At 47.6% G+C, this 25,471-nt stretch overlaps 1 protein-coding gene across 1 annotated transcript in view; it reads left to right on the forward strand.

Moving 5' to 3' along the window:
• Nucleotides 1-25,471, forward strand: part of LOC144169806 (integrin alpha-PS2-like) — a 68,035-nt gene that overhangs the window by 39,183 nt on the left and 3,381 nt on the right. Inside the window, exons 16-22 of the mRNA XM_077699163.1 lie at nucleotides 10,949-11,103; nucleotides 15,584-15,653; nucleotides 15,751-15,858; nucleotides 17,942-18,169; nucleotides 21,701-21,823; nucleotides 22,707-22,805; nucleotides 25,332-25,454. Coding sequence (XP_077555289.1) covers nucleotides 10,949-11,103; nucleotides 15,584-15,653; nucleotides 15,751-15,858; nucleotides 17,942-18,169; nucleotides 21,701-21,823; nucleotides 22,707-22,805; nucleotides 25,332-25,454 — 906 coding nt within the window. The remainder of the gene's footprint in view (nucleotides 1-10,948; nucleotides 11,104-15,583; nucleotides 15,654-15,750; nucleotides 15,859-17,941; nucleotides 18,170-21,700; nucleotides 21,824-22,706; nucleotides 22,806-25,331; nucleotides 25,455-25,471) is intronic.

Raw genomic sequence — 25,471 nt, forward strand, 5'->3', positions numbered from 1 at the left:
CAATGTTTGTAGCAAAGCTAAATGCCTTAATATAGCACATCATCTAAATCAGCCGCTTCCAAAAGTGCGAATAAAAATTACAAGTTACCGGATCAAATGCTTTCGCAAGGTCAATTTGGATAAGGGCCACCTGTTCCATCGAATCAGATACGAACTCCAATAAAGAACGAGCAATATGTATAATTGTTTGAATACTTCTTTCCGGATGCTGTTTGTTTGGTGAGACTCAACTAAACAGATACGCGCTCCAATACAGGTCGAGCAATAGTATATTTGTTTGGATGCATCTTTCCGAATGCTGCTTGTTTGGTGAGCCTCAACTTAACTAGAAATTACATGTTGAATACGGCTAGATGAGACTTTCGCAAACAATTTATAGTCCACATTGCAGAGGGAGATTGGCCCATAGCCCTCTACAATCTCAGCTTGTGTTCATTCGCAGTTTTAACACTGTGTGCCCTAAGTAAAAAATTGGCCGCGTATCTGCCGAGCACGGACGGCCAGCCGAAGTCAAGGCATCCCGGACTAGGGACGCCTTCCACGGGGCGACGCCCACCCATCAGCCTCTGCTGGAGAAATAAAATTTTTCTCTCTCTCTCTCTCGTTCCAAATGTCGTCAAAAGATGATAGTCTTTGTAGGCATTTGCCAAGAAAATGCCCCCTTCGCTTTTTTGCTCACCTCTCATGCTGTTCCTGTTCCGTCGCGCTCATCCCAAGGTGGACACACTAAAGGTTTGCGCAAGGCGATTTGAATTTACCGCGTTCCACTGCTACAGGCCGGGTTCCTCGATGCCAGCGCTGCAGTACGGCAGAGACGCGCGTAAATGGAGGCGGCCAACTACAAGGTTTAGAGAACCGCGTGGTCGTGCTCCACGTGCGTTCCAAGCAGAACGTGGAACCTAGCTAGTGGAACCTTTCGTTGCTGTTGCGGCGTGATTTTTCATATGCCGCCAGGAGGCGGCGGTTTTCTGCAGTAGATGTAGAATATCATTTGCTATCGAAAAACCAAGCATCCATGAATTTTTTTAATAAAGGAACACTGTAAATATTGTCACGAAGCCAAGGACGACGCAGTCGTCTTGAAGGAGAAACAACTTTATTGGAGCGAACTTGTGCTCCCCAAAAAACTCAAAAGAATACAGAGGCGGCGAAGCAGAGGTCAACAAAGTGACTTGCACAGGCGACTGTCGTCGAATGGAATGCCGCGGCGTCTGCTCTGCAGGCATTTATCTTTCGGCGCAAGTGTTTCTGGAACCATCGATTCACATCCAGTACATTGTAGATCACAGAAGATTATTCTGGGCTAGTGACGTTAGGGCGAAACAGTGTGCTTATCTGAATGTGATAGCCCGTGCGGCATAAAACTAAAGAATGTAAGACGCGTTTCGTTTGGAACGCAGATAACACAGCTGGGCGTGGCCCGGCAGTAAAAACAAACAATAAATAAACAAACCCATACATGGTTTGCGGCACTACCCCCCCCCCCCCTCTAAAAGTGCATCGACCCGATGCTAAAATAAAAGACAGTCCGAACGAAGAACCAAAAAAAAGTCCGTCATCTTGCATAGTAAGGTTTCAAGCGAACCACGTGTACGACTTCGGGCCGCGTGCGTCGTCGTGATGTACCGTAATCACCATCGGGGATCACCTCGTAGGTAAGTTGGCCGACACGTCGTAGAATCTGGTAGGGCCCCAAATACCGTCGCACAAGCTTCTCACTTGGTCCGCGTCGGCGGATCGGAGTCCAAACCCACACACGATCCCCAGGGTGGTACTCGGCGTCTCGGCGTTGGCAGTTGTAGCGCCTGGCATTCACCAGCTGCTGGTCTGTTGTACGAACTCGAGCCAGCTGGCGGGCCTCCTCCACACGCTGAAGATATCCTTGGCCGTCAGCGTTAAGGTCGTCGTCTTCTACTACATGCGGAAGCATGGCGTCGAGCGTCTAGTCGGCCGTCTTCCGCAGACAAGCTCGAACGGCGTCATCTGCGTAGTTTTCTGGATAGCCGTGTTGTACGCAAAGGTGACATACGGTAGCACTTCGTCCCATGTCTTATGTTCAACGTCGACGTACATTAACAGCATATCCACGATTGTCTTTTTCAGGCGTTCCGTTAGTCCGTTCTTTTGGGGGTGATACGCCATCGTTATTTGGTGATCCGTGTTGCTGTAGCGTAATATCCCTTTCATTAGCTCCGCAGTAAAGGCCGTTCCGCGGTCCGTGATTAGGACTTCCGGGGCTCCATGTCGCAGCACAACTTGGCTTATGAAGAACTTGGCGACTTCTTGTGCTGTCCCCCTCGGAAGAGCGGCGGTCTCTGCGTAGCGCGTCATGTAGTCTGTCGCTACAACAATCCACTTGTTCTCGGATCGGGATGTAGGGAACGGGCCCAGAAGGTCCATTCCAATCTGTTGGAAGGGCCTAGATGGGACGCCGATCGGCTGCAGAAGTCCGGCGGGTATCGTCGGTGGCGTTTGTTATCGCTGGCAGTCACGGAAGCTCCGGACGTAATGTGTGATGTCGGATGCAAGGCGGGGCCAGTAGTACTTCATCTTGATTTTCCCAATTGTTCGAGCTGTGCCGAGATGTCCGGAAGACGGGTCACGTGGCACGCTTCCAAAATTTCGTCACGAAGATCTGCCGAGATGACAAGAAGATAATTCGCTCGCGTTCCGGGGCTGAAATTCTTCTTCACGAGAACGGAGTTTTTCAGACTGAATGCAAGTAAGTTGCGTTTGAAGGCCCTGGGCTCGGCGACGTTGCATCCTTGGAGGTAGTCGATCATGACGCGTAGATCGGGGTCGGCACGCTGCTAGGCGGCCAGGTCGCTCTCTGTCACGACTCCGAAGAACGCGCTGTCTTCATCGGAGTCTTGTGGTGGTGGGTTGACGGGGGCACGGGACAGGCAGTCGGCGTCTGAGTGTTTCCTCCCGGATTTATAGATTACTGTAACGTCGAATTTTTTCAAGCGCAAGCTCCACGTACCAAGACGGCCGGAGGTGTCCTTCAAATTGGTGAGCCAACACAGCGCATGGTGGTCTGTCACAACCTTGAATGGTCTTCCATACACGTAGGGCGAAATTTTGAAATGGCCCATATAATCGTGAGGCACTCTTTCTCAGAGGCTGAGTAGTTTCTTTTTTCCTTGGAAAGATCACAGCTGGCATAGGCGATTACTTTCTCGCACCCGCTTTGCTTTTTTACGAGGACGGCACCCAAGCCTATATCACTGGCGTCCGTGTGCATTTCCGTTTCGGCGTTTTCGTCGAAATGCGCGAGCACAGGCGGGCTTTGCAGGCATTGTTGCAGCTCGCAGAAGGCTGTTTCTTGGGCATTTTCCCAGATGAAAGGGGTGCTATCTTTCGTCAAGCGGGTGAGTGGCTCTGCAATGTGGGCGAAGTTTGCGACGAAGCGCCTCTAGTAAGCACATAGTTCGAGAAATCTCCACACGCCGTTCTTATCTTTTGGTCTTGGGAAGTTCGCTATGGCGCACGTTTTCGCCGGATAAGGCCGGACTCCCGCGGCGTTGACGACGTGTCCCAAAAACTTTAGTTCCTCGTACGCTAAGCGGCATTTTTCAGGCTTCAGCGTTAACCCCGATGTACGGATGGCCTCGAGTACAGACTGCAACCTTGGAAGGTATTCGTCGAAAGTCCGGGAGAATACCACAACATCGTCGAGGTATACGAGGCAGGTGTGCCACTTCAGACCAGCTAGCACCGTGTCCATGACTCGTTGAAACGTTGCTGGCGCCGTGCACAACCCGAACGGCATCACCTCGAACTCGTATAGGCCGTCCGGGGTTATAAATGCGGTCTTCTCTCGGTCTCTCTCGTCCACCTCAATTTGCCAGTAGCCGGTCTTCAGATCCATCGATGAGAAGTACTTCGCATGGCAGAGGTCGAGGGCGTCGTTGATTCGTGGCAGGGGGTACACGTCCTTTTTGGTGATTTTGTTCAGTCGCCGGTAGTCAACGCAAAACCTTAATGTGCCGTCTTTTTTCTTCACCACTACGACCGGCGCTGCCCAGGGGCTTTTCGATGGCTGTATAATGTCGTCGCTGAGCATGTCGTCGACTTGAGTCCGGATGACTTCCCGCTCGTGTGAAGAGACGCGGTACGGTGACTGTCGGGTAGGTCGGGCTCCATCTTCGGTTATTGTTTGGTGCTTCGCTAGAGGTGTATGACGTAGTTTTGAGTTCGACGAAAAACACTGGCTGTAGTGATGCAGCATATCCAATTTCTTCCGTTCTTCTTGCGGTAACGCCGGATTCACGTCGAAGGGATTCGGAAGCTTGAAGGTATCTTCGGGTGCGCGTTCAAAGCCGGCAACCGGGATCACGTCACTTGCTTTTTGCGTTTCTTCGAGGAACGCAATTGCAGCGCCCCTGTTTAAATGCTGGTATTCCTCGCTGAAATTAGTGACCAAAACTTGGGATTGGCGTTGCGTAAAACGCGCAATGCCTCTTGCAACGGAGACACCGCGGTCGAGGAGCAACCTTTGGTCACTTTCTACGATAGTGTCGACGTTAGGAACAGCATCTTCACAGTAGACGGTGATCATGAAGCTTGCGCGGGGTGGCAGTGTGACATGATCATCGGCGATTCTTAAAGCCGCATGGGGATCGGGGTTCTGTGACTGCGTCGTGGAGTGATCAGAGGAAAAAGTTATCGACTTGGTCTGCAGATCAATTATTGCGCCGTTATCCATCAAAAAGTCCATTCCAAGAATTACGTCGCGGGAGCAGTTAGGCAAAATGACGAACGCCGCACGGTACGTTGTGCCGTCTATGGTGACACGCGATGTGCACGTTACACTTGGCGTCACGAGGTGGCCTCCTGCTGTGCGAATGTGCGGACCGTCCCATTTGGTCATAAATTTCTTCAGCTTAGACGCAAAAGGTCCGCTCATGACTGAGTAGTCGGCTCCCGTGTCTATGAGGGCGACTACTTCAAAGCCGTCGATGGACAGCTGAACGTCGGACGCTGCCTTCTTCGAGTTCCGGGTGCGTCGTGGCGTCGTATCTCGGCTTCTGTGTTTTGACGGTCGGGCACTGTGCATCGTGGTCTTCGTTGTATTCTCATCGGCAGGTTCGCTCATGTCGGGTACACGTCGCGCCGTTTTGCTGTCGTCGTGGTCGGGAGTCACGTCAGGGTTAGATTGGGTCGTCGGGGTCGGGGCATGTCATGAATCATGGTCTTCAGCGAGTCGCTGCGTCATTGGAGGGTGTTCATTTTTCCGCCGTTGTGCAACTTTACCTCCCAGAGTTGCTGCTTTTAGTTTCCCCCGCTTGGGCTGAGGGACCTTCCACGTGAGAAGTCAGCATTGCTACGGCGGTTGGGCGACTGGTATGGGTAGGGCGACGGCGATCGGTTGAAGCGGGCTGGTCCTCGGTTGGTGTTGGACAGGTATTCGTCGATCTCAGTAGGCCGCTGGCTGGGTCGGGGGCGTGGGGCATCGACGGAGGCTAGTACCCCGCACCTTCACCAGATGTCACGAAGCCAAGGACGACGCAGTTGTCTTGAAGGAGGAACAAGTTTATTGGAGCGAACTTGTGCTCCCCTAACAACTCAAAAGAATACAGAGGCGGCGAAGCAGCGGTCAACAAAGTGACTTGCGTAGGCGACCGTCGCAGAATCGAATGCCGAGGCGTCTGCTCTGCAGGCTTTTTATCTTTCGGCGCGAGTGTTTCTCAAACTGTCGATTCACATCCAGAACATTATAGATCACAGAAGATTATTCTGGGCTAGTGACGTTAGGGTGAAACAGTGTGCTTATCTGAATGTGATAGCCCGTGCGGCATAAAAGTAAAGAATCTAAGACGCGCTTCGTATGGAACGCAGATAACACAGCCGGGCGTGGCCCGGCAGTAAAAACAAACAATAAATAAACAAACTCATACATGGTTTACGGCAATATCGCTTGTGTACTAATTTCCTGTCTTATATTTGCGTAATGTCTTGTTCTCGTTCAACAAAGGTGAGAAGTATGCACATATAAACCGGGCTTAGACGTTTACATTTGGCTGTGAGTATATAAGACTATTGCGCAACATCAATTTTACTTTGGCCGGGTGGCTGAATCGAGTCACAGACAGACAGACAGACAGACCAAAATTTCTGTGTTTAAGTAGCCCAAAAAAGGCTATCGTCTTTCAAAGTGAAAGGCAAAACACCATTACCATATGCAGCTGCGAATATGTCCAAGAAGACTGGAGCAAGGATATCAGAAAGCTTCGGATAGAATTCCCCGCTTTGTCTATCCGGTCCAGGGGTCTCGTTTGTCTTAAGCGAAAAGATGACAAGTTTAATTCCTTCCAGAGTAAAATGGCCGGAAACCCCAACACAATTGTCGTCCGCAAGTCTTGGAAGTAAGCCATTAAGAGAACTAAGGTCAAGCTCTAGACCCATGACATTGGAGCTACCAATATCAGTTGCTTCGGTATACTTAGTACCATTATATGCATTCTCAATTACCTTATTTGCAAGAGCCGATTCGCGGTCATCACAAAGCGAACGTCGAGTGGGATAACTGTCAAAAAACCTTCGTGTTCTGCACCTAATTAAAGCACCGTGGTATGTTTCAATAACATATTGCTGCAATTGTCCTTTAGTTACGCCAATTTTGTCTAGACTTGATCCCGGCATTACTGACTCCGGTTCATGAAGTTCCACCATAGTACGGGAAAGTTCACGCACATGAAAGCGTCTTAGAATCGCAAGACGAGCCAACTCTTCTATGGCAGAGTTTCTCACCTCTTGCTCAAAAAGATCCCATTGTTCATATAATGAAGGATCAGCTATTGCGAGAGTACTGTATAAACACTCCCACATGCTTCTGCAAAAGATTTTATCAACCAGTAAGGAGGCATTGAACTTCCATATATCCCACTGAGTCAGCACACCACGCGGCGTTGATCTACCGAATTAAACTGATACCACACAGTGGTCGGCGATAAAAATAGGGCGCACATTATAGTCAGAAATCCCTGAAATTTCTTCTGCATAAATGTAAATTTGATCCAGGCGTGCATTAGAGCTCAACTGAAAGTGAGTGAAGTGCACGGAACTCCATTTCCCCTCTCTAACATCAACGAGATCATGCTCGTGCACTAGATAAGCCAGGGTGGCTGCACTACGGTCATAATGCACACTCGGCCTGGAACGAACCTGCACATTACAGACACTATTGAAGTCCCCCATGAGGAGGACTTTCTTTGCTTGCAGTTCACGGGTGCCTGTAGGCAAATAACACTCCACTCAACACCAGCAATGACAAAGTCACTGCACATAAAACGGCCCGAAGTTTCGGTACTACAGGAGAGACAGGAAAACCCTATTTTCTTGCTGATGAAGATGAAGCATCCCCCAGAAAAGCCTGCGGAGTGGCTAACACAAACGCTATAGTGCTCTAAAAAAAGGCTCTAATGCTACCGATATGTCCTCATCTCTGCAGAGCTCTGTCTCCTGAATGGCCGTAATGCTTATTTTCATCCATTTAAGGAGGCACAAGAGCTGACGTCTCCTGTTCCTTAGGCCGCTCACATTAAGTGTGGCAGCGCATTCCAGGAGCGCATCCTTATTTCCTTTGGGTTATTCTTGGCGTTGGCTTTGAACAGCCGGGTCTCCGACGAAGGAGGAGCGGTCGCTAGCGCTACTGTTTTTCCAGCCTTGCACCACTAGAGCATGCTGCGCCTTTTTTTCTTTGTTGTTTTAACGTGATAGCGTTATTAGTCTCATATTTCGATTTTGCCGTGGCTGTTGCTGTCCATTTCAGCAGTGCTCAACAAGTGTCCGCGGCAATACGTGATTGCCGGCAACCGAAAGCTTGGAATAAGGCAGGCGGATGCAAATAAGGCTCGCCTGAATCTGTCATACGCGCATCACCAACCAAAAGTGGAAAAATGGACAATGATAGTAGTTTAGAAGATAACAAAAGAAAATATGCGTTGTTGCGACCGGGCGGGGGCACCCGATCCTTCCTCCGTGGCCTCCAACATACGATGGGTAGCGTGTATGGTGCGAGCGGCCAGCCGGTGTAGCAGCCGTGAAGAAGTCCAGAGCAGTAGGGTAACGTAACTGTTTACTTCATAGCGAGAAGTGAGCCGAAGCCAAAAAAAAACATACAAAGCCCTGACGGGCGTGGTTACAATACAGGACACCAGCAGAGCGACCGCATGGATTCGCTGCTCAGACAGGAATGAATTTCAACGTTTGTGCTGCTTCTATTTATACCCAAAAAACGCCCCCAAGAGTAACACGCCACGAAATCACAGACACACACACACTATTTCCATAGTTCGTGAGTCACCCATGGCTTCGTCCCACATGGCGTCCGAGAGGGGGGGAGAGAGTGTCCTTGAAAGGTGCTGGGGTCGCGCTATCAACTGCTGATCGCGCCGATAGCGAAACGTCTGAGTTGGGGAGGTCAAAGCGGGACTCACCGACGCGCAGGTGCCTGAAGGGTGTGGCGAACGTCATGAAGCATGCCTGGGCGTGTCGCTGGCAGCCGCCAGAGGCGCGTTGCAAAGCGAGGTGACTGACCCGGCATGTCGAGACACGAAAGTACGATTCACCGACACGCGGGCGCACATGGTCGATTCCCACGTGGTCGCTGATGCGGGAAAACACGTGGCGCTGGCCGATTCGTAACAGCGTGAATTCAGCATGCGCTGCTCCGGCGCCCAAGTGCGTTCTACTGTCTTCCGGTGGTGCAATGCTCAGCAGCCCGTGGTGAGTCGTACCCGCAACTAACGGCATCCCACCAAAGCGGCTCTCCCATGGTAACTAATATCAGAACCAACATTGTGTCACCTAACAAGAAGGGGCGTAGAAGATTACCGCCCTTGTCTCAAAAACCAAGGAAGGTCTAGATTACAGGCACAAACGACTAACATGTCTCCTAGTAAGAAATAAAACCATGTATATAGCTTTTAATTACAGTAATTTTTCATTTATTATTCTAATTTTCTGCGACTCTGTCACCGCTTGAAGGTGTGTGGGGCAAACGAATGATGCCACCACGCAGCCAAGATAAAAAAAGACCACTCAAATATTAAAGCATGTCATCCCAGAGAACCCTCAGGGTAGAATCCTCGACATGGCCCTACCGACAAGCGGGAGAGCCGTTCTCACAATTGCCAAAACAGAAAATCGTCAACGAATCGAGCCACATTGTAAAGCGCCTAATCTGGAGAACAGCACCACGAGTGAGAAAAGAAAGGATAAGACCCACGCGGGCTCTTATTGTGAGCCGGATATTGTATAGCCTGCCTTACCACAAACTTACCCACACCGAAGAAAACCAAATATGAACACCATCATCAGGACAGCGTATGAGGCAACCCTCAGCCTCGCAATTTTCACGGTCCATAAAAAGGTACTGAAAGTGTGTCTTTATAATACCTTTGAAGACATCAGGAGAGCCACTCCCACAGCGGAAAGGAAAAGGCTAAGGGAAAATATCGGTGCGGGCTATCGGATGCAAGAAGGGACCCCGTGGAAACGAAACTAAACGTCCTGATGGACATGTCGCTGATGAAGCGGCTCCTCATAAAAGCAATTCCCAACCGAAATCATTAGATCCAAACTTACACAAGGACAGTCAGAAATCCAGGATCAAATTTCTTCGAGTAAAGTACCAAAACCATCCAACACAGTATACACGGACGCCTGAATGTACGAAAAATACTGAGGCAAAAATCGCCGCACTGGACTATCCTGGCAATCAAGGTGACTGCATGACCCTCCCTCCACACACAAACTGTAGAAGCAGAAACTGGCGAAGAAGCACAAGCATCATTGGAGACTCTTGTTATAGCATTTTACACATAAATGGAAACAGAACGCTCAAACACTTCGGGAAGATTCCCGCATCCAGTAGGAAGGAGGTTCAAATTACATGGACACCCGGACGCGAGGGTCTGGAAGGGATCGAGGCTGCTGTCCAAGGAGCACGGCACTCACGTTGCGTGCTGTTGCTACCAAGATTGCCACACTCATCTCCCATAAAAGTATGGAGCATGTCTCCATTTCTGTGCGTGGGAACACAATCCTTCGCGGGCCACAAAAAAGCTGTCAAGGGTCAAAAATCACAAATTATTCGCGGGATAAAAACCAATTTATATTCACAAATTTAGATGGGCGTAAATGCTTCGTAGGAAACAAACGGCATCAACTGAAAACTGTGCTAAATGCGGAAAACCTTTACCCTCTTCCACGTAACCGAGCCTTGTCCAAGGGTACGCTCAGGAGAAAACTCAAACATCGCATATTACACTCTCGTGGAGAAATGGGAGGCAGCCTTGACAAGGTCGTCACCTCACAATCAACCTGAGCTGATTGAGAGGGCATGGAACGAGCTGCTGCATCCGGGGCTCTGGATTTCTGGCACCCCTCTGCCACCCCCCCCCCCCCCTCCTATGTTTTACTAAACTAAAGTACTCTCTTTCGACCTTTCTCTAAACAAAAACTAAAACGTCCAGATGGGCCAGGACGAGATAATAAGCGCTTTGCACCATGAACAGTGTTGCTTTCTCTTGAAACTTACCAACAACAGCAACCGCAGCCGTTTGCGTCCTCATCTTAAGCCACACAAGCGTAAAAGTCGTCTTTCTTTTGTATGCCACGGCGATTTGAAAATTTGAGGCTAGTCTTGCTCACTTGGCTGACCTTCAGTGCTTGCAAAGCAGAAATGTGTAAACAGACAACTCCCTTCCAAAACCCTCCTTCTACGTCGTAGTTACGCCATCACGTCGTACATTTGTCTTAAACGTACATGTCACTGCAACTTTTCAGTTTTAGTTTTATTTTTTGGTTTGGGGATGGGGGATCCTGCCAACTAAAAGTAACACCACGCGTACACCACTTGTTCTTACTATTTCTTTAGAAAGAAAGTACATTAATCCTTCGACGAACACGGAACTTGTGTGACGTAGTATTCTTTGCGCAGGCCTTTTTCCGGTTAAAGCTGGACCCTAGTCAAGTGCAAGACACGTTCGACTTGACCGCCGAGGCAAATACGACCAGCGAGGAGGCCTCGCCCAGAGACAACAAGGTCGTTCTCACTCTACCATTCGTTCACAAAGCGGACATCTCCGTGCTGGGGTAAGCTCTTGGGCTCACAGTGCGCCAGGAATGCACCTTGCTCAGGCCCTATAGTAAAGTCGCTTGTGCAGTAAACTACTCGCCCCGCGGGCCACCACTGGAGAGGCCGGCGCTGCGACCATTTGACGTCACCTATAGGATCCCTGTTCCTACCTTGCTGCGTAGTTGGCTTGCAGCGCGTGACGCTTCGTTTAGGACGCGCTTTCTAGGTGTATTTCCGTGTTACTTTTCCGCATTAAAGTTAATTCTCAGTGCGTGAAGCGTTGTTTGACCTCATGGGGACTTTATAACCGTATCACCTGTGGTAGGCTGCCCGCAAACAACTTTAGCATGGTGGTGTATGCGGGCGTATGCAACCGAGCCCGGTGTAAGCGTAAGTTGCGGCTTGTTTCCCCGATCAGCATTGCAGGCTACGACGATCGCCGGGCTAAATTTCTAGATTTCGGTTGTCGTTGGCAAGAAATGGATAAAGCAGGAAATTATGAAGCGTTTACTGCACACTGAAACACTCCGCACACACGCCCGCCGTGCCCGCCCGCGTGGCCCACGAACCGACTCGAACCGACGCACGTCGCGACACCAAAGCCCTGTCGCCGCTTTTAAAGACGATAGTCTTTCTTGCGCTACTTAAACCCAAAAATTTTGGTCTGTCTGTAAGTCTGTCTGTCCATCTGTCTGTCTGTCTGTAACTCGATTCAGCCACTCGGCCAAAGTAAAATGCTTACTGCGCAATAGTCCTATATACTCACAGCCAAATGTAAACGTCTAAGCCCGGTTTATATGTTCATACTTGTCAACTTTGTTGAACAAGAACAAGACATTACGCAAATATAAGACAGGAAATTAGTACACAAGGGATATTTACCATGTTCCTTTATTAAAAAATTCATGGATGCTTGGTTTTTAGATAGCAAATGATATTCTACATCTACTGCAGAACAACGCGTACCGCCTGCGGTTGCCCGCGCCACCTCCGGGCGGCATATGAGAAATCACGCGGCAACAGCAAAGAAAGGTTCCATTAGCTAGGTTTCACGTTCTGCTTAGAACGCACGTGGAGCACAGCAACGCGGTTCTATAAACCTTGAAGTCGGCCGCCTCGATTCACGCGCGTCTCCGCCGTACTGCAGCGCTGGCATCGACGAACCCCGTTTGTAGCAGTGGAACGCGGTAAATTCAGATCGCCTTGAGCAAACCTTTACTGTGTTTACCTTGGGATGAGGGCGACGGAACAGGAACAGCATGAGAGGTGAGCAGGAAAGCGAAGGGGGCATTTTCTTGGCAAATGTCTACAAAGACTCTCGTCTTTTGACGACATTTGGAACGAAAGGAGCAGATACGCGGCCAATTTTTTTTTTTTTTAATCGCACTGAGCGCGGAAAACAAGTTCTACAATCGCGGAAGTGGATGTTAGTGTGGTGGAAATTTGTGCTAGGTAGTGTCATCAGCTGTGATTTTGAAATTGATGCTCAAATATTTGCCGCGATGTACGCCGACCGGCCGCGCGGAGGTCAGTCCCGGCACCGTCGGCCCGTTCACACGCGGTGCGGCGAACGGGTTGTGTTAGGGACTGTCATTCGCAACTGCAAGAATAGCGGCGATGAAATATCGGTCGCGACGCTAAGCCTATAGTTACCGACATCCGACTCCGAGAATCCGAAGCCAGCGGCGAGCTTTTGGAGAAGACCCTCTTCTAAAACTCGTCGCGCGCGAGCGTGTTGTGTTCGGGCTCCCCTAACTTCTTGGGGGCCCCCAACGCTTGGATCCCCTATTCTGAAACACCCCATTACCCCAAATTATCATACCACGACGTGTTTCGCCTCGTAGACAGCCTCGCCTTCTGTGAGCAGACGTGAGTTCACGAAGTTGATGCTAGAGAAAGGCATGCAGGCTCACTGTAAGCACACAAAAGCTCACGGTGCGATTATGAATTCTCACGGCCAGGTCCTAATGAGAAGTAAACATGCGCACGTCTAAACCCTCTTGAAGGCGTTGAAAACTCGCGTTTATACCATTCATACATTGCGGAGAAGTTGCCACGAAAAGTAAACATATCAGCCGTACGGAGTACGACAGTGTTCGCTAATCAAATCAGGGCATAATTATAAAAAACATTGGAGGGGAAATAGGCACTGTTTAAGCCGAACTGCAGATCGTTCTAACACTTATAAGCATCTACGGCGAAGCAATCCGCTCGATGTCCTCACGTAGCTCATATACCAGGAATGCGGCGGTACGCGCGGTGAGATCACAACTTAGCGGCACGTTTCCGTCGCTGTTGCGAGGTCTATTTTTGTTGCACACACAGTCTCGTACATGTCACATCGTAAGTATATCCTAATGAATTAACAGCGCACTTTTGTCGGCATCAGTTGCATCGTCCTTGGCGTTATGCAGATACGCACAAGCTGTGGGTCGCGATGGTAGCAACTACTTACTTATAGACGAGGCGGTGCTGCCGGGAACAAGCGAGTGGCTGATTGCTCGCCTTGATTATTAGGTCTGTAGTCCACTGTTTTGTGTAATTAGCATCAAAACCACGAAGAGGGAGCAGACGGTGGCCTCAACAAACAACTCGCGGTCGCATAAGCACAGTAAATGTGTTTTATCAGACGACAACATAACCCGGCGTCCTATAATTGAAGTCACTCGTAGGTGGCGCCACGGTATGTCCTCGAGGGAAATAAACAGGGAATCCAGGAGGCCTTATATAATACGTTGGCCGCGTGCGTTATTTAAGGACGAAAATCATAACTGCTAAAAAAGAGTGGTTATTTAGGAATAGTGCAGATAGGTATGCGAGACACCACTTATTGGTGCAGATTACCTTACATCATGTGACTTCAACATGCAGTGACATAGCGCCAGCACAGTTTTACGAAAATCTGGCTTCGAAACGAGTCAGGTGCGAAGGATCGCGAGCCATATTCTAATAAAGTGAGAATACGGAAACGTGCCAGAAATCGAACTTAAGATGATGAAGACGCAATATATTGCTTACAGTCTCACCCCTTCAGCCATACGATGCATTTATATATCTCAAGGGGGTCAACCAGTGCACCCTAGGCCGGCTTGCGCCATCTAGTGAAACGCCCCGGAAGCAGCGTCCAACCACCGTGGCCTCCGCGATCGGCTACCGGCGGCGCGCCGCCGGCAGCAAATCACGGAGGCCACGCAACCACGTACGCAGCGCCTTGTTTCTATGACTCAGGTTGAAGGTAACGGCACGCGCCCTTATGTGCTTTATTAGTCAAGCGCTTTGAAGCCGCAAGGGGCGCGCGCTCCTTATCTCCCAGTTAGTTAAAAAGCCGTTTTAACCTCTTGCTTCCACAAACGTAATATGAAGCCGCAGCAGCGACCCCACTCATCATTACGCTCCGAAACCTAATGTTGTCAAACGGTACTTACAGCTTGACGGATACAATGAGCCTGACGCTGTTTCGCAAATTGTTAAGCTCGACGTTAGGGCTGCCAAACGTTAAGCCTAAACACACATCTTACAGAGGGTTGACGTCACGGCTAGACAGTGCTGGCGTCGGCTGCAGTGGCGCAGCCAGCGTACTTTATCGCACGGAACGACGTCAAGTCTAGGCGGTGGTGGATGCTCGTTGCTTTCGTGGGGATGTTTCCCACGCATGCTGGCAACCGACACGTTGCTGCTTGTATGCTATGATGCGCAGTGTGAAATGTAGTGCCGCGCGAGTTCAGGGCCAAGCAGGCAGCAAAAGAAGACGGAATGGGAAGGCCGAGGCTGATAAGGAACGAAAGGAGCAACACGCAGCCAGTACCCCCTTTAAAATGAGCAAACGGTACCAAACATGTCCGAGAAATGCCGTATTGCGCGCTTTTGAAGCCTGAGCAAAGCGTAGCATCCACCCTAAAAATTCGACAAGGTATATTTATTTATTTATTTATTTATTTATTTATTTATTTATTTATTTATTTATTTATTTATTTATTATAGTTTAACCCCATGCTGGACGTTGACTATGCGATCGTAATTGAATGTTAAGAAGATGGGCTCCGGCTATGACATGCGTGACATTTGAATGACGAGGATTGTGAATTTTTTCATACGCCAATATTCGTGTTGCATATAATGTCTTTGCAAGCGATTTGAAATGAAATAAATCTGCAGGATGTCCGGGAATTGTTTTCTAATGCGTGGCATTTTTACGTCGATTTTATAAATTGTGAGTTCTTTAAAGTCAGATTTGGCTAGGAGTGGCCGGATACCTTGGAATATTTTACTGTTCCAAGTTTTCTTTTGTTCCTTCTCTCCAATGATGCAAATATACAATATTGTAGAGATTAAGTGCATTTACTTCGCAAATTCCGTATGTCTGCGCACATGCAAGGCGTGGTGCAGGGTTGTCGCGTTTTCTAGATTGCTTCGTTCGCATTTTCAGCGTTCTTTTCCATACATTCTTAACGGTATTTGTTGTCCAGAGCCGGAATGCTATCCTGTCCTACTTCGCAGGAAGGCGAGCCCGGAAATGGTCACTTTCAATGGATTGACCAAATCAATTAAACTGGAACATCGTTTCGTGGTAAGGCATTTCACGCCTTTTGATAAAGTTTGAAGAGTGATCGGAAATGCATCCCAGGAAATACGATGCCACGTCCTTTTCCCACTGTTTTTTCCAGCTTTCCAAGCAATATGCGAGTCCAATTCAGCAGGTCGAGCTCTCCATTCGTGTGCCACGCACCTTCAGCAAGTCAGAGCAACCAATCACCAATGTCAAAGAAATCGAGGTAATCATACTAACCTCAATTTTCGGCAACTGAATGGTGGCCAGCGACTGCATTCTAAAGTTATTTTGTTGATTTATTATTCACCAGCACCTTAAAAGTTTTGTAGAAAGACAAGCAGGTTTTATGTTAGGTCATTTTAGATCATTTACATACATTTATATTTAGAGAAGCTTTGTGTTAGACACTTTTTATCTGAAAGAATAATGCTCCTTGTAATGCATTACTGTAGAAATGCTCCCCACGTACAACCTGACAATGCTCACTGGGCTGACAATCTTCTGACAGACCACACACATACTCTCACTTCGTTCACGCATGGGTACTTCTCATGAAAAGTTGCCAAGCTTCACACTCAGCTCCATAATTTGTCTTAGACCGCATTATGCTCTGATAATTTAGGCAGCCCTTTGCATGTTGGTGCTGTCTGTTGCTACCAACAGTTTTGATTTTCGATTTCAAGTTCCTCACTGGTACAGAAAATAAATTACGGCAAGGTTACTGATAATGCAATACTGTTATAACGGTACCACTAAGGTACGAAGCATCTACAGGAAAACGACTATTCCATCAATAAGCAGCGACAAAGATGGTTTATTTTTTATGCCTTGCATTCGCCGGTAGAATTGAGCAGTATACGTCACACCCCCAAATGGAAAAAAGCTATTTTAACAGCGAAGCTGTTTAGCAAATTGTTATTTTCGTGTCCGCAGTTAACATACCAAGAAAGTATTTGAGTATTTTAGTATCTGAGTATTTGATTTTTATTTCTTGGCAAAACCAAGGGGAGGCTGAGACTAAAGGCGGACATGGCCTGACAGGGGCCTCAGCCACCAGCCACCCCATTTACAGCGTACATAATAACACGTCTGTTCACAAATTGAAGTATAATAGCACAATCGTAATGGAGAAATAGCACAAAGCAAAGTCATTACTACATTTCCTATGTATTATACAAAGCATAGGTCTAACATTGTGACGAGCATAGCCACTTCGACAGATTGGCCAAGAATGCCGAGCATGGCCATTAAGGGAGGTTGACCAAGAGTGGCCAAAAAAAAAAAAATCCAGCATTCGCCGTAATCGTGGCAACACTTGCTGGGAACGAGAAAGACACGTCATATCGTACGCCCCTCCAAGTTTATGTCCAATGATTATCTCTTCCAAATAAATGAAGGAAGCTCACACTTATAGTAACGATGAGTGAGTAAAGGTCGTTGCGGCAGCAAATAAGAAGCAAATCGCCTGCAATCATAGACTTAAACCGTCGTGATCATTGTGAACGTTGCGTACAGTTTCGCTACTTTCAAGTCTTACGCGTGAGTACGAGCTTGCTTTATTTTTTTTATATTGTGATAAGGTAAATGTAATCACAGACGTACAACTGAAGAAACCCAGGTGCTTTAATGAGCACACTCGGATACGTTAAAAAATATACAGAGGAATGGCGGAGAATAAACAAGCCCACATAACGCTATATATAACAGTGTATATATCAAAGAGAAAAAAACGCTGTAGTATATACAATTAACTAAATTTAAGGAACAAGTTTTCTCAAGTAGGCCTTAGACCAAGGTTGCACAAGTTCTTTAATAGTCACCCCGTGCCGGGGATCTGCAGTGTCTCGAGGCTTGTGATGTGTCTTCCCTTGTGCGGGATCAATAGAGAAACGCTCGCTGATTGTTGGCGTGTCGACGGAAAATTGCAGAGAAAACAGCGGTTTTCAGGGGGAAGGAAAATATATGTTCTCGCCGCACGGGAGGGGCCACCACTTCATTCTCGTGGGGAAAATTACAATGGTGAGCAGGCACAATCTAGGACCAGGATGGATAATTATGCCCACATATATGATTGTTAGGATGATCATGGCGAGGACGATGACGATTATTGCGACTATAATTATATTTTGTCATTGCTGTGGGGGTCATGGCGGTGGTGTGGAGGATCAAAAGGAGAAGATAGAGGATACAGTGTTGCCTTTCCTACGCCCAAAAGGCCGACGAACACAAAACCGTCAGGGCTGGCCGAGTTGTTGCTATCGCACCTAACAGGTGTGATTGATACCTGTCTCTTCTTCCCCGCATAGATTCTGAAAGGAGACATCTTTGTTCCGGGAACATGCCTAAACGTAGGACGATTTGTCATGAGCACCATGGACCAGGACGTACATAGCAGCGATGACGACTTGGACTCTGACGTATTCTCGACCAGGAACGGCAGCCTGAGTAGCCGTGTACAGCGGCCGGTGCCCGAGGCGCACTCGCCTCGCACCGAGAGGCTTACCAAGCTCCCCGGCCAGAATATGGCCTCCTTGGTACGTTCCCGATCAACGCTGATTTGAGAGAAATTGGCATACCTCGCAGCCATAGCTACCACACCCTAATATCGCCTCTCTGAACTACTGTTACTGCTATTGTTATAGTTTTGCATAGTTTAGTGAATGCAGATCAGAAAAGAATGGTAGTCGTGAAACGTCTTATGAGCATTTGTTTAGTAGGGGGAGGCCGTAGGCAGTCATTGTAAATCCAAACGCCCCTAAATAGCGAAGTGTGTTGTACGTGGGAATGTGCGTTCTAAATGCGCTCCCGGGATGCGAGGTGTAGCCATGAGAAGAATTATACACCTGCAGTGCTGGACATGGCTTAAGTGACATACACTGAAATTCCCAGGGTTAAAAAAAAAGGCTTCATGAACAGGTGGCAGAAATTTAATACATGCAAAAAGGCAAGCATTTTATGGTTAAAAAAAAAAGTTAGGACAAGCGTCTGTTCTCGCGCCGAACTTGGCGAAAATGCTCTTTGTCAACCTTGCACCTGTCTCTCCTACCCTGAGGTATTCCTGGATCAAAATTTATACGCGTCTGTGAATTGTGATCCTTGTTTTCAATGCAGATACTAAGAGAATGATTTTATTCGCTCAATTCAAAAGCGAACAATTGAAATAGATGCAAACAAAACAGCAACAGTGACAAACACTGCAAGCAGAACTCAAAAGGCCATTTATTTCGATGTGCCAGTCGATTAACTTCGACAAATGCAACGGAATTTCTAAAGCCCCTACCGGAGACTACAAAATTTGTTTCCGGTTGTTGTCCTCAATAGGGTTGTTCAGCACTGGCTATTTACAGACTGGGGTTCTGTGCGAAACGCTATTATTGTATATTGTAGTCTTCCGAGCCACTGCTACTGAACGATTGATTGATTGATTGATTGATTGATTGATTGATTGATTGATTGATAGATTGATAGATAGATTGATTGATTGATTGATTGATTGATTGATTGATTGATTGATTGATTGATTGATTGATTGATTGATTGATTGATTGATTGATTGATTGATTGATTGATTGATTGATTGATTGATTGATTGTAGGGTTTAACGCACCGACCCAACGCAGGCGGTAAGGCGCGCCGTAGTGGAGGGCTCCGGATTAATTTTTACTACCTGTGGATCTTTAACGTGCGCCGAAATCTCGTACACACGGGCGTTTTTGCTTTTCGCCTCCATCAGAAAAGCGGCCGCCGCGGCCGGGAATCGAAACCGCGACCTAGTGCCACTGAACGAGGTCGCACATGCGGGGGCCCCAATCAGCAGCGCAGCAGACGATCTGTCAGTTTGAAGTTGCTTTGTTTTTAAATGATAGAATTACAATACAGTTGGTCTATTTTTGCTTTTACTAGCTCATGTGGGTGTTGAAAGAAACATTCCCGCGCCTGGTGCACCGAAACGTAAAATGTAACATTGGTAATTCTATTAGTACATTGTGTTTTACTAACGACAATGCACAAAATGGCCCCATTCAGTGCAAAAGCAGACAGAGTGGTCCGTAGCAGTGAATCAGTACAAAACAAATGGTCGCGTACCTGCCCACTTCACTGCAAAATGTCGTCGAAAGACGGTTGTCTTCTCTCGCCCCTGCCGCGTGAATAGCTCTCTTCCTTCCCCCGCCCATCTGAAACAGTCCTCTGCTCCTATTTAGCTCTTCCTACCATAACCACAGAGGATATATAGAATAGCATAGAATAGAATAGAATAGAATAGAATAGAATAGAATAGAATAGAATAGAATAGAATAGAATAGAACTTTATTTCACATCATTTGCATGATGCAGGAGGCCTGGGGAAAAAGCTGCAAGAAGTCAGCTTGACGGGGCCCCCTTCATTGGCATGATACATAAAATGCATAATGGCTTGATACATAAAATTGGCGTACATTGGCATGATACATACACTGAGCAATAAAATAATTTTTTGCGATAAAGAAAAACACGAAAGATCACTGTACACGTTGTGTTAGGCACGCCGCCAAAAAAAAAGGATGACTACGAAATTTCTGTTATTACATATCTGCGGCTGATAGCGCGCAAAACACAAAATTAGCACAGTGACACAAATCGACAAATTGTTTAACGCAATGAACAAATTAACATCACTATAGCCCAAGGTGACGAATTTGCCAATAACTTATTGGGTGCTGAACTAGCCAATTAAAAATTAGAAAACGGGCAAGAAAAGGCATGTACTACATTTTGAACTGCTCTCGTAATGCCACAAAATTGATGTTCTGAAGCTTGACGTTTCTAGCATTCAAACTGTTTAATATCCGAGGTAATCTGTTTTTTTAACTACATTTGTAGACCGCATGTAGTTCTACAAGTGGTAATTTTCCATGGCTCAAAATGACGTGCCCTATATGCTTCTACATTTCTTTCCAGTTCAGCTACTTTCTGAATAAAACCTTCACCACATTTACTTTCTTGTTTAAATAACTTGTAAAATCGATAGTCGTAACCATTTGCGGCTGGGACAATATTGCATTTTGTGAATAATCGCTTGTATGATGGTGCATCAGTACGTTTTCAACATCGGAACATTTTCTACAGTCAGTTCAATTTTCACGCGTTCCACTGCTCCCGCGCCATCTATATTGGAACCTCTCGTGACTTTTGAACTTGGGACGCCGCCCCGTGGTCCAGGTACACCATAGTCCAGGGTCGTCGCCTGCTCTTTGTATTTTTGGGTCAAAATTGTTTTCAGTGCGTATTTTTTTTTATTTGGCGTCGCAAAATCAAAGCAGCCATGTATATTTGATTATAAGAAAACTGTAAATACCACTTACGTATTGATGTCTTGCTTAAAATATGCCTAATATTTTCTTTTTCCCGAACAATGTAAACAAGTCTGAAGTGTGTCTCCATATTTAGTGGTTCGGGAAAGTTTGCCCGGTATAAACCTCTGGTCCAAGCATTCAAGAAATCGTTGTTAAATTCGTTCTTTTGCAAGCGAGAGAATTTCGCGTAACACTTCGTAACATTTTGTTTGGGTAGACAAAAGTCGCCGCCCGCAGCGCTAGTATTCTTCATTTCTCGGGGTCTTATATAGCCAAGGATTTCTGAAACATGTTATCGATTTTTGCGTGAGGCATGCTGTTTAGCTCGACTTACGCAGTACCAAGACAACTTTGAAAGGCACTCTAAACTTTTTGTACAAGCATAGTCACCAAAGATGTTGCCTCTGTAGAGTTATGCACGGTATGGGTTCATGTTTTAGAACCCCGCGGAGTAATACCCGAAACCTAGCACATCACTCAACTGGCCTCTATTTTCAATGCAAACTTCGAGCGCGGTACATTTTCCCAACTACTCACGCCTACGTAACCATGAGGAGCAAACTACATAACGACTTACGCCTCCGTAGTCTTCCGTTACCGTGATGAATAATAATCGCCATGGCGTTAAGTTTGTTCGTTTGTATATACATGTAACAGAGATACATCATGATGGCACATAGTGAAACTTCGTAACTTCTGCACCTGTAAACATTTCGTTACTTCCTCCCACAGAACTGCGAGACATCCCTGTGTGACGAAGTCAAGTGCATCTTCGGACCATTTTTGGACCAGCGGAAAATAGCGCAGACCGTAGTGTCCGTGGTCGTTGACATGGAGGAGTTCAGGAGACAAGCCGTGAGTATTCGCTCAGGCACTGGCGTTGTGCAGCAACTAGCATTCGCAGCGATCCTTTTTTGTTTAATTTGTTGTCTCAGTTAATCGCAAGAAAAAATTGCGTTGTTTCTACAAAGCATCATGGTGATTCGAACCATCGAAATGCCGCGAAGGCTCGAGCACTCCGCGGCACCAGTTGTCCAATGGGCCACCCATCGTGGCCGCATATATGTAAAGTAGGGAGCGGTGCGCCAATTGCGAGAGATTCATTCTTTGTGCCAAGCTAACCTGACCAAAGGAATTCGTGAAGAAATAATGCCCAATTAGCAAGAGCTCCTCCTTGTTTCACTAAACGCTGAGCACAAGAACGCACAGCCTGCAGGAGATGGGAGCATGCATCCGTTGTTAGGCGATGCCTGGGCACGCGCAGAGTGGTTGACGCTCACCTTGATAACACCTGTGGGGAAACTGGTCTTATCCGGTTAAACTGGCTTCGGAGATGGGATGGGTTAAATATGAGATCGCCTTGTGCTTATTACTGGCGAAGTAATAAGTATAGCCGCGACATTGCAGTCGCAGCCCCAGATAACTCCATGTGCAAGTGTGGGAACTTTGCTTATGTGTGTGTAAGGGTGGTGTAACGGTGTAAGAAATGTGCTCAGCCATGAATGAAGCGTGACGATTCGTTCATCCTGCCATGGCATAACGTATCAAGAATACCAAGCAGCAGAAATGTAACTGACAATATTAACAGAAGAATCACTTTATCGGCTGACGAAGACTGATCTGTAATTGAGTCTCGCCTCAGTACCTGAATTAACCAAATATCACTTGTGCTCCGAGCAATGTACAGTAGTTTTTTTAGTGCATATAAAATGGTAACTGGAGTTGGAACCTTTTCCAGGGTACGTGGCATGCATTCAGCGTTGGCTCCGAAGGTTTCCTGAAGATTCTGGACAACACTACTTTCACGACTGGCGCACAATCTCGCAGGGAGATCCGCGTAAGGCTTCTCTACCGTGTATTTATAATGTTTGTTTTGCTATACCGAAAACTTGATTTGTGCCACATGAAAAATCTAGCGACCAAGTGATTTCGGCGCACGTTAAAGATCGCCAGGTGGTCAAAATTAATCCGGAGCCCTCCACTACGGCACGCCTCATCGCCTGCGTTGCGTCGGCCTACAATCAATCCAATCAATCGAAGAGCCATTTGTGTTGTTGTTCCTACAAAATCTTCGGCAAAATTTCTTAAGTGTGAAGGGAGATTGAAGTCTAAAAAATGGCAGCATCTCTACTCCGTGGATGATGGCGACGGTGCGGAGTACGGGAACTCGAAATGACATCCAAGTTGCGCCCCGAGTGACATTCGATTTGCGACTCGACCGTCATTCCATTTGAGCCGTGAGTGGCACCTTGATTATTCCCCAAATAAGACTGCAACTCACGGCTCAAATCAAATTTTGCTTGATTTTCGCTTGATGGTGGTGTGCGCACGGATGGATGCGGACGGACATTGGGAGGTCCTAAGGTACTCCGCACCGTTACAGGCGAGGGAGTAAGCCGTTTGACTCTCGGGTGCTAACTCACGGTCGTAGCCCAATGTGTAAGACGACTGACACTCTGTCTGGTCTACCGGACACAGGCTCGAATCCTGTCGGTGCCTGTGTGATTTTTTGCGATTGTAAATGCTATACGCACGGACGCGGATGGACATTGGGCGGTGCTAAGGTGCTCCGCACCTAAAATTGGCGCAGCTTGCGCTAGTGGTGCAAGGCTGGAGGAACAGCAGAGCTGGCGGCCCCTCTCCCTTCGTCGGAGGCCCAGCAGCTCAAAACCAACGCTAAAAAACTCCCACCTCCCCTCACGGGAACCCCTGTGTAGATGCGACGCATAGGCGGAGCGGCGAAGGGACCGCGTTTTATAGCGCGCATAACGTTGAGGGGACTGCGTAAGCCGGTCCCAGTCGATGACGACGTTGGCGTACTTGTAAAGCGGCGTGGACTCTAGGTGTTTGAGCCAAGCGTGGATGTTGCTTCGCCGGAGAACGGCACACCGGTTATATGCGCAGCGCGCGCAGGAGAGGAAACCGCGGAAGAGAGAGTACTGCCCATGCGCCGGCCCCAGCGTGTCTGCCGCGGCTATGACGCAACACAATCCAACACAATCCACTTTAATCCAATCCAATCCAATCCAAATCCAATCCAAGCCAAGCCAAGCCAATCCAATCCAATCCAATGCCCCTCGCGAGAGAGTGTTCGCTATCGGAGAGGAGAGGGGGTGAGCGGTGGAGAGCGCAGCTGGCGCGGCAAGGAGAATGGGGGAGGGGCGGACAACGCCGGCGACGACGACGACGACGCCGGAGGGACAAGGCGAGTGAATCAGATGCTCTGCATCTAAAACCCAAAGGAAATAATGCTGACCGCCAGGAATGCGACGACAGCTCAATAAGAAGAACGCCAGTTTCATAACCCGAGGGACCCAGGCTCAATTTCCAGCATGGGTCGCATTTTTTTTTCTTTTCAACTTTAGGTTTTCTGTTCGCGTTGCACAACTTACGGCCAAGTTAAACAGCTCCTGTGTTACAAACATGACTGAAAATTCACGGCGCCTCTTTCGTTATATCTAAGACGACTTGAAGGCAAAGACCTGAGTCGCCATGCTCTAAGCACAAACACATATATGTGCTGCACGGTCAGCCAGTTTTTCTGATTTCCATTTTTTTTTGTTCCGTCGTTTTTTGTGGCTCATTTCATTTTACCTCATTTGGGAAGCGGGTGTATAAAATCGGAATTTTTTATTTCATTAGTTCAGTTTGCATTTTATTTTTGTTTATTTATTTGTCAGCCATCTCCGCTTGCTTAATTATAACGCTATTGTAACTATAAACCACGAAAATAATGCGTAGAATATGCCAAGAGAACATTTTGCAGTAACAAAATGATGGGCCAGCACAAATTTTGTTAATGGTGAAGATCGAGCACACTACGCTAGACCCGCACTACGAAGACCAAACAGCCAGGCTATTTTAGCACTTCCTCAAACCAATAGAATGAATGCTCGACGCATACAGGAATTGGCCGGCTTGTATTCACAGGGGAACGAAATCTCGCGAGGCGAACAGGATTCTCCTAGCGAGGGAAAGAAAGCGGAACGAGCTTCGGAGGGGGCTGCGCAAGGGAATGGTTCAGTCGTGACAGAAAGTTTCAGAGCAGATATACAAAAGGTCCAACTAGGCTTTAACCTTCACACACCTGGCACACATTATAAGCACCCCCCTGTAATTTTTTACTGTATTTCATTTTTGCCTTTTAAAATTACCCTTGACCAATTACCTACAATTACATTTGTATGACGATAAAAGGTGTTAACTTTGCAAATTATGCATTTTTGTGCAAATGCAGGGCGTTACATGTTTGGGGCCCATGGCGTAGTCGGCAAGGAATGCTGCGCATAAGAACTCGACGAAATCATTCACTATCGCAGTCGAGGCTGCCCTTCTTACCTGCGTGGAATGAACGTGCATGCAGGTGGCCTCGGTGTTCCAAAAGGAAGGCCCGCCACCAGCGGAGAAGGTGGCCGATTGGATCATCGCAGCCAGTGCTTTCGCCGGACTTCTCCTCTTCTCACTCATAGTAGCCGGACTGGTTCATGTACGTACATCACGTCG

The sequence above is a fragment of the Haemaphysalis longicornis genome, unplaced genomic scaffold, assembly GCF_048455015.1.
Source record: "Haemaphysalis longicornis isolate Haplotype H1 unplaced genomic scaffold, Haemaphysalis longicornis Haplotype H1 scaffold_2, whole genome shotgun sequence".
In the NCBI taxonomy this organism is placed as follows: domain Eukaryota; kingdom Metazoa; phylum Arthropoda; class Arachnida; order Ixodida; family Ixodidae; genus Haemaphysalis; species Haemaphysalis longicornis.